Below are 15922 nucleotides of genomic sequence, written 5' to 3' on the forward strand. Positions count from 1 at the left end.
GTATCAGCTAAAAGCTGTGGAATCCATTCAACTGTGAAAGGGGTCAAACCTGAAGTAATGCAACAGTATATGGGAAAATTATCGGGGGATCAAAGCACTGCTGAGTTTTCATCTTTGTTACTGAAAGGGTGAGACCTAGACACCATCATCTTACCCTCAAAAAATGAAACTTTTGCAGGATTAAGTCAGTTTGATCTGAAAAGTGATACCTCCACTAAGAGAAATGAAATTTCACAATTTAGAAATTAAAATGTTCTCTTCTCAAGTTGACTCAAAAAGAGGTACCATCAGTGGCATCTCATTAATGACCTTATTATATCTCCCCCTTTTGAAGCAGATACCCAAACTCCAAATCAGCCTGAATGCTCTTACCCAGGCTGAGATGGTTTCAGCAGACCTGAGAAGAGTGACTTCACTGCGGGCTTGTGCTACGTCAGACACATAGCATGGCTTGTAATTTCCAGCGCTGTGGAAAAGCGGCATACAAAGAGGTGTGCCCAGCTAAGATGATTATCATTTTTCACCACAAGAATGACCATTTCAGCCCTAGTCCTTCAGAACACTTTCTACCTACACTGCCTGCTGGATGGCTCCATGGGAGGGAGCTCACATCTGAACTATTGTGCTTTCTGAATTCCAGTTGTTTCTCAGAAACAAGCCAATGCCAAGCACTTTAGAAATTATTAATTCCAGCAATTCTTGCTCCCTCGTGGTGAATCAAGGATATTCTTGGAGTCCTTCCAGCCTGCTATCTTTTTTTGGTTTATCAATCAGACATGGAAATAGATATACTTCAGTTCTTTGTAAATCTAAAAGCAAGGATCACTAAACATTTTTATAAGATGCTTACATCAATACCAATACTGCATAGGAATGCCTTGACCAGTCACTTCTGTTCTATCAGTAATCAAATGCCCTATGACAGAGAGGCGTCTTTATGAGCAAGTAAAAAGCCATTAAGATCTAAGACCATAGTCATTATATGTCTTCCCAGCTTCTTATCTGGTTAGTGCCAAGAAAAGAAATTGTGCTGGAACACAGGATGACCATTAACCCTCCTTGGCAAGTACAGGGGACATACAACCTATACCCCTTATGCAGATCAAAGGGTTAAATAATTTCTGTATGTCCAAAGTTAGGACAGTAAAATGCTTTAATTTCTCATGGGTGGATGATAAAGTTCTGAGGAAACAGTTGCTGTAATGGGGATACATAGCACAAACAATAGTTGCAGCAGTCAGTTTGAGGCACTGTGTGTTTTCAACTTCTTTTTTTTCCAGGGAAGACTGGATAATTTTTGTCAAACTGTAAAGTTTTTTTAAGATCTCATGTGCAGTTATTCATCTTTTTTCTCATTCTCTGCTAAAACAGCCTTCCCTGGAGATGCAGCACATGTTGCTGCAATAAGAGTGACAACGTTTAAGGAGCTGAATGCCAAACAGGAATCCTTGCTATTGAAATGTCACAGTCAGCTACTGTGATACAAATGTAGGTGATGCCAGTGGAAGAGAGTTGGCTCCTTACTCCTCACTTCACATACGTTACAAAGAGCAGCTACCCTGGCTTCACGGTGGAGGTAGTACAAGTGACTCTGTTGCTCTTCCCTAGAACTGGGAAAAAGGTGGAGCTACACAGAAGCTCGTAACACTTAGAGATAAGTTACATAACTAACAAAGAACACCAGTGTTTCCAAAACACCAGCAACAGTAGGAAAGTATAAGGGGTTTATAGAGCCAGGCATGAGGCTGTCTTTTGGAATATCCTGCTGTGCCATAGAAGCACTGCACAACACAGCACAGCAGGCAGACTGGGACCCTTGAGAGAGGCTCGGGAAACACTGCACCTTCTGGCATCACACTAGGCTTCATCCCAGCATACCTAATTCTTACAGTTCCAAATCTTAAATTAACTGACAACATTTGTAAATCCAAGGGGAAATTACACAAAAATCCGCAAAGAGCTAATCCACCTTTGGTATCTTGCCTCACTCCACTGACAAAGTCAGAGGTGGGGCTGCTCATGAAATTAGATGTCACTAAGCAGACGACAACTGCTGGAAGTCAGTAATGGCACCATGATTCCCATTCTCACAACCAGTTTGTGACCAGCCTCACCAATTTCCACAGTACCTCTTTCACCATCACCTGTTTTGAACAGGCAGAAATTTAAGACCCAGTGTGGTTTTACATAAAATTACTTTCTCGCTGAATAATAGCTGAAAACACATCTAATAATAATTTGTAATGTTGCATGGCTTTTTATTTGTGCAGAAGAGGGGCTGGGAGGGCAGAGAAAGTACTGCTTAGGCTACACAGTCTGCACGGATAGATTCTGACCACTTCACAAAGGTTCCACTGTGCTGGGGAGTTTGAATTGCTGTCTGTTTCTTGGTGGATACTCACTTCATCCCAAGCAGTCTGAAGGAAAATATCTTGGCTTACAAAACCTGGCCTGTTAATGTCCAGTCATCTGTACTGAAAACCACGGATAAAAGACCCTGTTCTTAGCATGGTAGCATTGTGTCACTACCTCAAGCATATTTTATCACCTGAGGCTTCATGTCTCTAGTATTCAATATATTCATAAGCGAATAAACAAAATCTCAATTATAATGTAGAAATAAGAGTCTAAAACAAAGCCATGCAAGTTATGAAAATCTGTACAATGCTTTGATTACATACTTTGGTTTTCAAAATCTTAAATTTGCATTATTTATTTATTTATTTAATACTCATTCTTTAAAAGAGAAAGGGAAAGGGCAGGGAGAAACAGCAATCTATGTCTACTATTTCAGAGACATGTGCCATAGGCCAGATTGCAGAAACACAAAGGGCTGCTCAAATGCAGGACTACTGCAACCCCACCATAATAAGTGACAGTATTTGACCAAAACCACAGTGCTGTAGAAACACTTTAATTAAATACCTATTACTGTGCAAATGAATGTAAACATAAAAAGATGCTGTGTTTCACATTCTGTATTGTACTAATAGCAATTAGATCTTGCATATGAAGTGGAAAAGAAAGGAAGGGAAGTAATGTACGTCTGCTTTATAACTTCATGTGTCTGCCTCTGAGACACACAGTGAACTACTTGACAGATAAACAATCATGCACTGCCCCTGAACAATATATAACCTGCATGCTGTGCAATGCAAATGTAGTCTAACCATTATAAACTGTGATGGTTAGTAGCCAGTCACTAGTCCTGTGAAAATAAATTGCTATGGATGGCTGCCTCTGCAGCATCCAGTGGAACTGCTTGACCAGGGAGATGGTGTAATGCAGAATGCTGTCAAGTTTTGTTCTTCAAGGCTTTATCAACACTGCTATCATTGTTACCCTCTGCAGTTGATGTGACAAACACTAAGCCAATAATCTGTTCATCAAATATCTCAGATCTCCCCAGTTGTCAGTCGGGTCTCCTTCTCCCACAGCCAGCAGTTTTGTTGGAAGTTTCTGCTTGAAAAGGTTCCAAAAGTGGTATATGGCCATGTATGATACATAGTCCCACCAATGTTACCATTCATCAGAAAAGCTTCCACTGGCAGCAAAAAATTTCATGGCATTTGATTTGCTTTTGGGGTCAATTGTTGCACAAAAACTTACAAACAGAGCATACTTTACATCAGCTAACGTTATTGGAATATTGGCTTAGGGTAACTCTTGAATGGACAGTACAATTTGTTAAACAGGAGACTGGGTTGCTGTCTGGATGGTGGATTGAATCTCCACGTAAAGGTCCTTGCAGGAGCATCTTACTTGGATTGGATAAGCCTCCTTAAAACACAGTTCTGTCCAATTTTTATAATCCAGCTGGCCTGTGGTCCTACATGACCACTGCAAGGTGTGAATAATTCACTATAGATTACCTTAACCTACATAGAAAACATTTCTTAACTATCTAAAGTATGTACAAAGACTGTCCTACATGATCCTTGCTTCTCACACAGGAACAGTTTCTGTGGATTGCCTTATCCTTGTACAATTGATTAGCTTTGCAGCATGAACCGTCTGGGAATCTCTGGGACAACCAGATTCTCCACCCAGGATGTTAATCATCACATTTAAGCATACAAATAGGTCTAGGCACAGCAGGGACTGAACTGACTGAAATTCCCACTGGGACAACTCATGTAACAGTCTGTCAAATACTTGTTGTGCAGATGGCCAGCAGTTCAGTCAATCACCTAGTTTCAACCTGGCCTGCTGGCTCAAACTAGCCCTTTATCTCATCTATGCAGACGACTATGCAGACGACTGGACTACTCTGGGAATTAGTAACTTAAGTGCATCCAGAGTAGACACAGGCACAGCCCTAAGACCCACGTACATTACAATTGTCATTAAACTTTGTTTTTCTGCTTAAATCTCATAGCTCTTGCCCATCTATCTGACCAAATGATGTCAGCATTTGACCCAGTGAACTGCCTTCACAGTTCAAATGGAAGTGGCTAAGGAGTGACTCATCTCGTGCTTAAGTCAATGCCCAAAGTTAGTTGATACCTATGCCACACGTTATCCCAGCTTGGTTTTGCTCTCTGGATCACACCATTGCTTTTGAGTGAGTGTGCAGACTACATCAACATTTCTGTTATGAAATCACTTAAGGCAGCACTGGTAGTGAGATTTGCGGTCTGTTTCTCAGAACAGTAAAACCCGGAACACTGTCCATGTATGCAGCAGAGTATGGAGCTTTTCACATTTTACTTTCAGGTCAAATGCTTGTCTATTGCAAAAACCTATTCACCATCCCTGCTTTCAAGTTCACAGATCAATTGCAGCATGTTTGTGGGCTGAACTATCTAAAGGACATGGCTTTTTTTCTTTACCAGTGATGAAGAGACTGTGTTTATCTGGGCTATCAAGATTTATACACAGCAGAGCAGGCAACTGCTCGATTCTACCTTCTGCTTCCCTCAGTTCACCTGATGTTGTCAGCAGTCTGTCAGGCAACATCTGGGAAAACAAACTCATCTCATCTGTATTCCACACATTACACATACAGTACTGCTTTATCAGCTGCTCCTTCTGCTCTGGGCCAATGCAGATCACAATGGGTTTAATGCCTATACTTCCCTGTGAGTGTACTGACATGAGATTCCACGTTGAATAATGAACTGTAGAAGCTGAGTGCTCATGTTTGCACATTTTCAGTAGTTACAGAGTTCTTCATTTCAGACTGAACTGAAAAAAACACAATATCCTGCAGCTTGGTATTTGCAAGCCACAGCTGGGTCTTCTAGATCAATGTTTCACAGGTACGTTTTTTTCTTTTATTTAATGTTCAAATAAGACAATTTCAGCTTCCAGTTATTCTATGGGATGCATTGCTGTAACAGGTACATGTACTGCATTAGGAGCAAAGCTGAATAAAACAACTCACGTGATCATATAAAAGTGAATCTACACTGCCAAGTAACTTTCCAGTTTGTAGCCGCAGCCATATGACGACATAAATTTGGAAGAGTGATGTGCGGGCCATACTGAATAGAACAAGAATGAAGTCTGCAGCTATGGAATGGCTCAATGACTCGCACCATTATCAGCTGCCCACTCTTCAAGGATGCTCATTGATGATCACTAACTGCATGTAGCAAGTTTAGTTTATGGAAGAAAGTTGCACTGGCAATTCAGTTCACAATCTGAAGTTGAGGGAGAGCCTCTAAGCACAGATCTCCCTTGTGGTTATTGCCAAGGCAATGAGAAGACAGGTCAATTTATGTCATGGGAGGTTACAAGTGTCTAAGTAAACTGTTAAAGTCATCAAACTAGCTGTTTAAAAGAAATACATCCATCAAGCTCCTGCCTCAACCATGTCTGATCCTTTCCCTGGAAATGCTATTATCCTTCCCTAAGCTCCCCAGCCAAGTCTCCTCCTGTTCCCCCATCCCCTACTATGTGCCTCAAGTAAAGACAGACCTCTCCCTGGCCATCCCTTCCTATGCTCCATCCCTCTTCCAAGCAGGCCAGCATTAGTTTGACAGCACCTGTCTCTAGGGAGAGAATGAACGTAGGCTCTTTGTGGTGCAGGATGAACATGCACAGCTGTGTCACCCTGCAAAAAGAAAAATGTTTTCTCTAAATATTAAAAGGAACATCTGACATGCTTAATTCACAGCAGCAGACAGAGTTGGTTGGTTTGCTGGCCCTAGAAATGCTGGGATAATCACTGATATCTTGTCTTCCCTTTCTTGCAATGAAGTGTCTAGTTCTTTAAAACCTGAAAGATTTTAAAACCTCAAGTTCTTTAAAACCTAAAACCTAGAAAACATCTACTCCAGAGCCTTATTTTCTACACCTTCCTTCAAGACACTGGTTGCCCTAAGCTAAATGGCAAGTATTTTAAGAACTGCAGGGTACGTTAAGAAACATTGCCAAATATTTTAGTCTCCAAATTTTGTCTTTTACAGAATACTCTAGTGAAAAAAAAACAACTGTTGCCTGAATTCTAAATAGCTACTTGAAAACAACAAAGAATCCATAATATTTATGGAGGATCTAATGTTATATGCTCTCTTGCACTGTTTGAGCAGGAACAGGAGCAGAAAAGCGACTCTTCCCCGGACTTCAGGGCTTAAGCTAACATGCAGCTCCTGCTCCGTTGCAAGTAAGAGGCTGCAAGTTCATACATACCCAAAGGGAAAAAAACAAATATGAAATGAAACGTTTTCTGAGGCAGCTAAAATATATTCCAAACTAATGAAACACTGGTGAATGAAAGCTAAGCAGAAAATTCTCAAGCTATTGTTCAGTCTAAACCCTTTTAAATGTCAGCAATTGGTATTGATTACAGGGTTAAAAAAGAACTATGCAAGGTCATTAAAGCTGAAACACAGTATGTATTGGAACACTGGATTCATAGATCACTTTAGAGGAAGGCAGACTTTCTAGTAAACAATCCAGTATTGGCTCTATGTTTTCCTAACGCTGGACAGCATAATATAACTCCCAAGAATACAGGTGAAATACATGAACCCAAAAGAATCATTAAAGCTGTTCTAGAGGCTATGCTGGAAACAAATGAGATGAGCTCCTACAGCTGTCTGTAAACGGCTCCTCCATCTTTGCGAAAACTTGCAGATTGATCTGGACGTGAGCCAGCATCACACCTGGCTTTTTAAAACTCTATTTATATTTACAACTCTTTGCTGTCCTTTGGCAGTGTCTGTCACGTTCATCTATGCTGAGTACTATTTCATACCGGTTTTTGGCTACTGAAATCAGGGAAATTGCTTGGTATGCAATATGATGAGCTCTAAGCAAGAGTGGCAGACCTGGAAAGATGTATTTCTGCATCAATACCTGCATCTAGTAAGAAAGTAGTCCGCAACCTAGAGCCCATGGATTACATGCAAGGCAGTCCAGTGTTGCTTTAGGCCACCAGCCATATAAAAATTCAAGTTGAGTGATGAAGGAGGGACAAACAAGACTTTGCTCTGTAGCCTCATATCTGCATGGTGTTTTGCCTATAAATCAGCAAGCTGGGGATCATGGAAGTAAGCTCCCTTGGTTATTATTTACTTAACTAGATTGGACCATACCCAAATGACCAGAAGGAAAACACTAAGATGTCTGTCTTCCCCAGCTGAGAGGCTAATTAAGCACTGTAAAACCCTACAATTTGCAGAAAAGCACATGTAACATAGACATGTACAAGATTTACAAGAACAAACCTCCTCCTTGCTATGAAGCTACAAGGAACAGAAGGGAGATATCTAGCTAATTAGGTTAATATCAGCTTATGGCTTTATATAGAAAGACCAATAAAACAATAAAAACGGCTAGAAACAAAATAGTTTTCTCAAGAAACATTTTTTCCCTTTTCCATCTTGTTCTACAACTTTTTGCACTCAAGATTCTGCAACATGATATGCTTTGAATTTACCCCTTAATTAGCACAGCAATTTGCAAAATTTTGTTTTTCCTTTTTTCAGGGTGCTGTTCAGAACAGTCTGATAAATCATACAAATTACTGCCACCAACTCCAAATGCTAAAATCTGCATACTTCGTTCTACCTCCACAGCTAAAAAACGTGCAGCTCAAACTTAATGCTGTGCTTCCATGATCTAATTTAAACTTTGTAACTATGAAAAGAGATAATCACTTTATGCTTTGAGTAAGTGATTTTTTTTCCCCCTTGGAACTTGCCTTTCTTTGTATTCATTCCTTCCAAAAGGGCATACAGATAAGAAAGGTAGCTATTTCAAGATATAATATTGGAACTTGTCAGAGTGTGTGTACTTATAGTATTATGCAGGGAAGTTGAGTGTTTCCAGTAACAGACTTGGCCTTATTGAACACGATACTTCAGATTCCACCATTGCTACTAGAAAGAAGTATCCTTAAAACATAATGTGATCAGATGCAATTGAACTGAGGCAGCCAGAATCCTCTTGATAGCAGGTAAAATTCTAAGCTGCTGAACAACATATTCTATTAGCAGAGAAACTGCACTGATTTTAGCTATTTAGTATCTTCTAGTTACGTGTAAATGGGGTTACCATCATGTGGGTCAGAATTAGTTTTGGCCAGGGAGAACATTTTAGCCAGCAGTTCTCTCACAAGTCACCAATCCGAAGAGATGGATAAAAAAAGGGATGACATGAAACCAGAGGTGTATGAGTAACATTTGTGTTTGTCTTTCTTTACCTTGAGCTCATCTGCATCATAGAAGTCTATTCGCACAGCAGGGACCATCCATGTCTGGAACAGAGTCGCCAGGATCTGTTTAGCAATTGCATCTGCGATGAGGTGGAAGTGGAGTGGGTTTCGCCTAATATGAGAACGGAGAGAAATGCATTATTTCAAAGGTTTCTAATTGCTATTGTAAAAGGACATCAGAACTCACAAATCTTTATCTCTGCCTAAGGTCTTATGGTAAAGCGTACAGCATGTTCAGTGGAGTCCTGCTCTGTGGCCAAAATGCTGAGACACTTGAAATTTGAATAAACATGACCGTAACAGAAATGTTGGATCAGTTTCTGGGTGGTTGTAAATATAGTTCCTTTGACTTCAGTGGAATGTGATGATTTGTATCAGTTAAGGATCTGGTCCTTTCTCCCAGCTCCTTAAAAGAAGGCCAGGTTAATCCCCCTTTGGGGATCTGAGCTGTGAAAGTGGTTGCTTTCAGTTTCTAGGTCAACCTCATAATTTATCTTTCTAGTAAGAACAGTTGTCTGTAAAGAAGTAGGGGTGGAGTGGAAGGTCAAAAAATAGTCACCTGAATGAGGTGAAATTCCAGGACCACTGAGTTTACATGCATCTTTTCTACAAAGCAAACTTGGGGTATCTGCAGCTATTCCATGGCAACCCAAAAATTGTATGTTTCAGTGAGTACCTTCTAGCTACTGGCATAGTGAACAGGATGGAGATCTCTCCATGTGGTTGTTTCTAAGAGGTAAGGAGGGATGAAGAAAAGCCGGAAGAAAGAAAATATTCTACTTCAAAACAGCAGATTTGGGTTCACCTCTGTAGTTACAGGACTTGGACTAAGTGAAAAGCTTCAAAACAAGATGAGTGAAGCCAGTATCAGCAAGGATTGGCACGGCTTGACAAAGTACATGGATTTTTCTATAGAAATGTGAACTTGGACATTACAAATACCATGTTAAAATCCCTTAACCTGGCTTCTCTCTTTAATAAGCAACAGAGTCTGATCTTTACTCAACTTCTGTGGTTGGAGTACCAAAACCTGCCAGTGGAAGTTAATCACGATTTGTAGCCTTCCATGTTTATCCCTAGCTTAGCAACTTCCCCTTTCAGCAGAGAAGGACAGGGTTTGCAAAAGCCACTAAAGAAGACAGAGGCTTCATTTAGATTTCAGCATTAGCTCAACCTTTCGTCAATCCCCAGGGTGGAATAGTGGAGTCTCATTTCTGTGAAACTTCTAAAGGTAAATGGGTATACTTTTTCATGTAAAAAGAGGAGCATTTAGTTTCAGATGCTGGTTAAAATGGAAGATGACTGATGCTACTACATTCTGCCGTGTGAACAAGAAGTGAGGAAATCTATGTTAGTTCAGGCCAAGGTACTTCTGTTACACTTTTGGGCTTAACGCAAAAGACGAAGGTTATTTCTGTCTCCATTTCCTGCATTAATGAACAATATGTGCCTTTCTCTTTAATGCTACTCTTCTTGCTTTGATGAGTAATACTGTTTCTCACTGAATAGAAGTCCACAAGAAAAAGTAAAAATACGTGTAACAGTACCATAACACACCTCTCAGCAGAAACTGAAGATTGTTGTGAGAAGCAACGCATGGCTGGATTTTGAAGTTTTAGAAATACTGCACCTAAGATCAAATCCAGTATCTAGGGATGCCAGTGAAGCTGTTGCACTGGCTTCAAGGGCACTGTGGATCACATTGTGTTTACAGGAAAAGCAGAAAAGGGCTGGTTAGAAGCCTTATATATGAGATAATCATGACAGCAGAATAAACACACAGCTGATCTGCATTTAACAATATCCTAAACACTAAACCATGACACAGTTTCCAAAAAGACACAGGTCTTTTAGTCTCCAGCTTGCCCTGGAGTGAGGATGGGAGAGGGAAAGGCACAGGCTGCCAGCTGCTGAGTGTCCCATTACCAAGCTAAAGGGATCACAGCAATTATATCTGCTTCACCAGCCCAGCAGGAGGGAAGAAGAGGACATCCTGGCTCATGCAGATTCCGCAGTAACCAGGCACCTCGCCAAGAAAAAATCAGGAAATATCAGTGATCAGGAAATACATTTCATTAGCAGAGAAAAGGCCAAGAGAAACAAAGTACACCACCAGTGGCTTTGGGTACAGGCAAAGCAGTATCTCAAAGCAAGTATGTGTTGAATGTCAACATATACATCCCATACAGGTCCCTCTGCTTAGCAGAGGCTGAGTCTGGTATCTGGTAGGACTACTTCCCAGCTGGTGTGCTTCAGTAATGTCTTTTCCTTTATTTCAGGGTCATTTATCTAGATATTGCAAAGTAGAATAAGAAGAGTAAAAAAATCCGTTAAAACCAAGAAAGCTGCGTCTTCTTTGAAACCGTTATTTAGTTAAATGGAATTGATATAAAATATTTCAAGATGAAACACACTAGTTGAAAAGAAAAAATCTGATACAAAGATACTCAGATGTTCAGTAGCAGTTTATACTTATCTGAATGACCCAGAGTGTATGAAGCTTAAATGGGAACAAGCAGGTGACATTTTCTTTAGTTTGGCTCCTACTGGGAAAAAGAAAAAAGGAGTGGTTGTACTCCTACACAGAAATCTCTTTCAAGTTGTTAGCCTCATGGTAAAGATTCAGCTGGAAGGAAAGTATGTGTCACAGGCAAAGCAGAAGATTATCAGTTACAGAAGTATATCCCTAGAACAGAATAGTGACCTGCTGACATCTACAACTAAATGTGCCTCAGCCACAGAAAATTTTACTCCAGACAAGATTTTAGCTATGTTAAATTTGAGTTTTAGCATGGTGCTAGAAGCCAACAGAGCACAGACTCAACAGATTAAACCTGGAATGCCTTCTGAAGGCAACACTACTAGCATACACACAGATGACATCTTTTACCTCTTCTGGTGTCTTCAATATGCAAAGCCTAAAAGATATGGATTGCTTCAAAGTGTTAATGAAACAAGTTCAGAAGCATAAACATCAACCAACATCCATTGTAAAAGATACAGAAGAGATTCTGTAAGATGAGAAATCTTTCTCAAGACATATGAAAAAGGGATGTCATCATTATTTGCCAACATGACTGAATCTCTGGCTGTAAGAATTAAGGGCATCAGTCACGATATTGTGAAGATTCCACTGAAACCTGCATTTCGTTAGACTCAGATGTTCTGCTGTACCATATGGCATCAGTGAATGCTCTTCCATTCTTCAGACTGGTCTTCTTCTGGGACAGACACATTTTGGGATATGAGGTTTATAATACTGAAATCTGTATTGGTTCCTACGATAAGTTAAGAGAAAGCTATGTGGAGAGCTATCCTTCACAGGCATTTAGCAGTTACAGTTTAAAAGTTTGGGAAAGGCAGGGGGAGATACCTAACTCTTCCAGAGGGAGGCTTGAGAGTCCCTCACTTGGGTAACAAGGAAGGGTGACAGGGCCTTTGAAGAAGATCAATGAGCAGCCGAAGACACCAAAGTTTGCTAGTAGAAGTTGAGTGGCATGAAACTGGAAAAATATGATGCTCTAGCTAAAGAAAAACCCAACTTCTTTCTGTTGTGAAGGTAGATCAAGCTATGAAAAGGATTTAAACACTGTGGTTTCCTGCAATAGTAGCAGAGTTAATTAGATGACCCAAAAGCTTCTTTCCAGTTCCCTAAGTGTCAGGACTCCAGTGCAATACATCTTTCTTGGTTTGAAGGGAACCTGGACTCAGATCTCAGAGAAAGTGATGACCAACACAAATCTCCTCCTCTCTCACTCTAAATGTGAGGTGGACTTCCTTTGACTTCAGCTTCTCTAACTAACTCAAAGCACATCTGTGTGTTGTATTTTTTTTTTAATGTTTATGTTATCTCATATAACTTATCTTCCACTGTGCACATCAAGAAAGGGAAAAAACCACACACGGCAGAGGTTGGTTATACCTTGTACTGTTAGAAAGCACTATACTGTAAATGGTGACAGTATATATAACTATGGAATAATATAGGTCAATATATGACAATTTTGATAAACTTGTTTAAAACAAAAAATGTTTTGGAAAATTCACAGTATTCATGTAAATTTGTATGTTTGGAAGTCAAGGTTGCTATTATCCTGGGTTTCAGAACACACAGCCCTTGAACTCTTGAGTTCTGTAGGTTCCTCACTTCAGAGGCAGGTACTGAAACAGCCAGAGAATTTCTCCCAAGGTCCAGAAATACTTAATCTTGTTTACTTCAAAGATTTTGAACATCTGAATTTTTACCAACTACAACTTTTCACAGTTTCCGCTACATGAAAAATGCTGACTCGTTAACATCTTAATGTGGAAGAATGCCACTTCAAAATACGGGTATTTCCCATCAAGTGGAAACTCAAGGTTTTAACTGCTCTATTTAGAAAACTGCAAATCTTCGTATATTAAATTATTTCCACTTATCTTAAGATCAGAACACTGACAAAGTACACTATACAGAAAGAGCACACATTTATTTTCCTAAATTGCTTTCCTCAAAAGTGAATGAGAAGAGATTCTGGCCAAGATTTTCAAGCATGGATGCTTAAATATAGGCTCTTAGGCCTAAATATAGGAGCTTAAATGCATGCTCTCATTTTCAGAATTGCTGAGGTCCTACAAAGTTGGTAGAATGAAAAGAAGTCAGTAATTTTAAAAGTCAGGCTACGAATTTAGGAGCCTATTCTGCGGTACCAATTTCTATATATTTTTTTAATCATGATGTCTTATTTTTGCATTTCAAAACTTCGTATTCTTCATCAGAGTTTTGATCTGCTTGCTCAAGCATTTCTGGCCTATTCTTTCTGAATAGCTGCTGCCAGAGTTAAATACAAAAATCTACAATTGAAAAAGGGAGTAGTGAACCAAGACTCACTCTTCCGTTCTGTACTATTCCATAGCTCAATTGTTAGCTATTCAAAAAGCAGCTGCTTGGTTGCAGTTCTCTCTCTGCAACAGAGGAATTTTATTTTCTAAGAATATAAAAAGGTCAGTGGCCCAGGGGGTTTATTTCTAAAACCTATACTTTATTAAGGGAAGCACAACAAGGTAATACCTTTTGTATCTGTAAAAAATGGTTACAAGGACTTCAAACAGAAATTATAAAAGGCAGCTTGGGAATTTTTTTTTTTTTCATAATGCCCGTATGACAATCCCTCTCTCATACCAGGACAATTTTAATGAGAAAATCATTAAGATTTTTCATATCCCTTCACATCCTGTATTGATTAAAATGCTCCCCAAACTGTTGGAGAGATCTTGAAGATGCACGAGCTGCTCGTTCATGGATATTCTTTTGTTTTAACTTATAGAAGCGCTCTGGGAAATAATAAAAGATATCATGGGCATATATATTTTTTTTAAACATTGTTTTCTCCATTATGCCTCCATTGTCAGGACAGCTAGAAAATATAAAAAGCAGTGTGCATTATCGATACATCTATATGGGTCAGAAAAATCAGTTCATGCTTTATAGTTTTTGCCAGAGGAATCTCCCAGAAAATAGATTGACATGATCGAAAAGTTGGAAACCATAACAAAGGTTTTGAATTCTCAAATGAACTCCATTAAGGCAAAGTGGTCTCCATGGAATAAAGCCATTAGATTACATAAGCTTTAATTATCAGCCAGGGTTGACTAGTGACTCTAAATTGGAAATTACACGTCATCTTTTTTCATTTAATTTAGATTTTCATTTGGTTTGCCTTATTCCATTTGTCCTAAGGAAAAAAAAAAAGTTTATTATTCATACAACAATCTATAACACAGGTTCATATCCTAATCTTAAAAATGCTTAGACATATGCTTAACTTTCAGGCTGTAAGCAGCCTTCTTAAAGTGAAGAGCCTACTTCATATTAGAAAGCATTTGTTCAGTTGACTGGTTTTGTTTGCACTACAAGATCCCACCACCACTGCTATGCCACTATTGCTGCAGGACAGATGGAGCATACAGCTAAAGAAGTAATCATGATGACTTCCCAAAGTGGGACTAACATAGCAGGCAAAAAACAAAGAGCAAGCCAGTGTTAGGTGGCACAAAAAAAAAGTCAGTTTTTCACAGATTCTCAGGTTGACTTTGCTGCCAGCAACACATTATAATTGTGTAATTTTGGCCTTTCTCTGTTCCCAAATGAAACGTGGTGTTTAGCATGCCTTTGGAAAAGATAGAGAGTACATTAAAAATAATTTTCACTCTTACTCAAGTCTAGACTTACCTAAGCAGAGACAGAAATGATCTTTGCAATATGAAACGTAAGTTGTAGGCTGTTTTGGTGGCACTCTAAGCTTTACTATTTTCACAAACTGAGTACAGCATTGAAAATGACCAATGTAACTTGGACCAGTAGTTGCAAAAGTTTCAAGGAGAGTTATTAGCTACAGGACACTGCTTCAGTTTTGAAAAAGAAATGCAGATGCTTTCTGCATACTACTGTATGCATTGTTTGCAAAAGCACTTCCATTTCATTCTGCCCATTTGATGCAGTATCTTTAATTTTTAGTGTTTAGTCTTTGCTCTGGAAAAAACTAAAGTTAAATTGCACTTAGGACACAGTGATATGAGCTTGGCTGTGTTACACTGGCACAGAGAGAATTTTTTTACACCCCTGCAACAGATTTTAAAAATCTGTCATAATTAGGAAGTAGATGCCCAAGAGAGGAAAGCAGGAAAGTTGCAGACTAGGACTAAGTACTCATTCTGCAAGCCTCCCTCTGTGCAGCACTGCCAATGCATATTTATCAGACTCTGCTAACTCTGCACTATCCCAGCTCTGCTGAGTCTCCTCCTGAGAACAGACTGTCAGTTATGTCAAACTGGGTGTTAAAAGCTGCTGGGATTTTTTGGCGTGAGCATACGTTTTCTAAAGACAAAACTGGAATCAAGCTCCTTTTCCCCTGGGAATAAAACACATTTCTGAACTATGGTGTTCTTACAAGGAATCAACCACAACACCCCTTTACTCTCCTCTTCCCACTCTCAGGAACCTGAAGACAGGTATTGTTTCTCAAATGGTTTGAACAAGAAGCTTGCCTGAGTCTCACAATATATATAGCATGACTAGAATCAGAAACTTGTTTTTTTAGACCTGGCAAGAGCTGAAATATTCAATATGCAGGATCTGCTGCACATTTATGCAAGAGAGAAGAGACAGCACACTCCATCTATAGAAACTCCTGTAGTTTTTATTCTTAATGACCCAGCATCCCTGCTGTTTTGTGTCTCTCTATCTAGCACTCTAGCTCAAAGTGGGGGTATAACAAA

The 15922-nt window shown here is 39.5% G+C and overlaps 1 protein-coding gene across 5 annotated transcripts in view; it reads right to left on the reverse strand.

Moving 5' to 3' along the window:
• Nucleotides 1-15922, reverse strand: part of LARGE1 (LARGE xylosyl- and glucuronyltransferase 1) — a 295306-nt gene that overhangs the window by 125399 nt on the left and 153985 nt on the right. For 4 of the 5 annotated variants that reach the window (XR_005827952.1, XM_040594524.1, XM_040594523.1 and 1 more), the window contains one exon: nucleotides 8654-8777. Coding sequence is in view for 4 of the 5 variants with exons in the window: in XM_040594524.1 (XP_040450458.1) it covers nucleotides 8654-8777 (124 nt within the window). In the remaining variant the exon portion in view is untranslated. Of the gene's footprint in view, nucleotides 1-8653; nucleotides 8778-10222; nucleotides 11164-15922 lie in introns of those variants that run through there. The other variant, XM_040594525.1, reaches the window with a different exon arrangement.

Source organism: Falco naumanni, chromosome 5 (assembly GCF_017639655.2).
Source record: "Falco naumanni isolate bFalNau1 chromosome 5, bFalNau1.pat, whole genome shotgun sequence".
In the NCBI taxonomy this organism is placed as follows: domain Eukaryota; kingdom Metazoa; phylum Chordata; class Aves; order Falconiformes; family Falconidae; genus Falco; species Falco naumanni.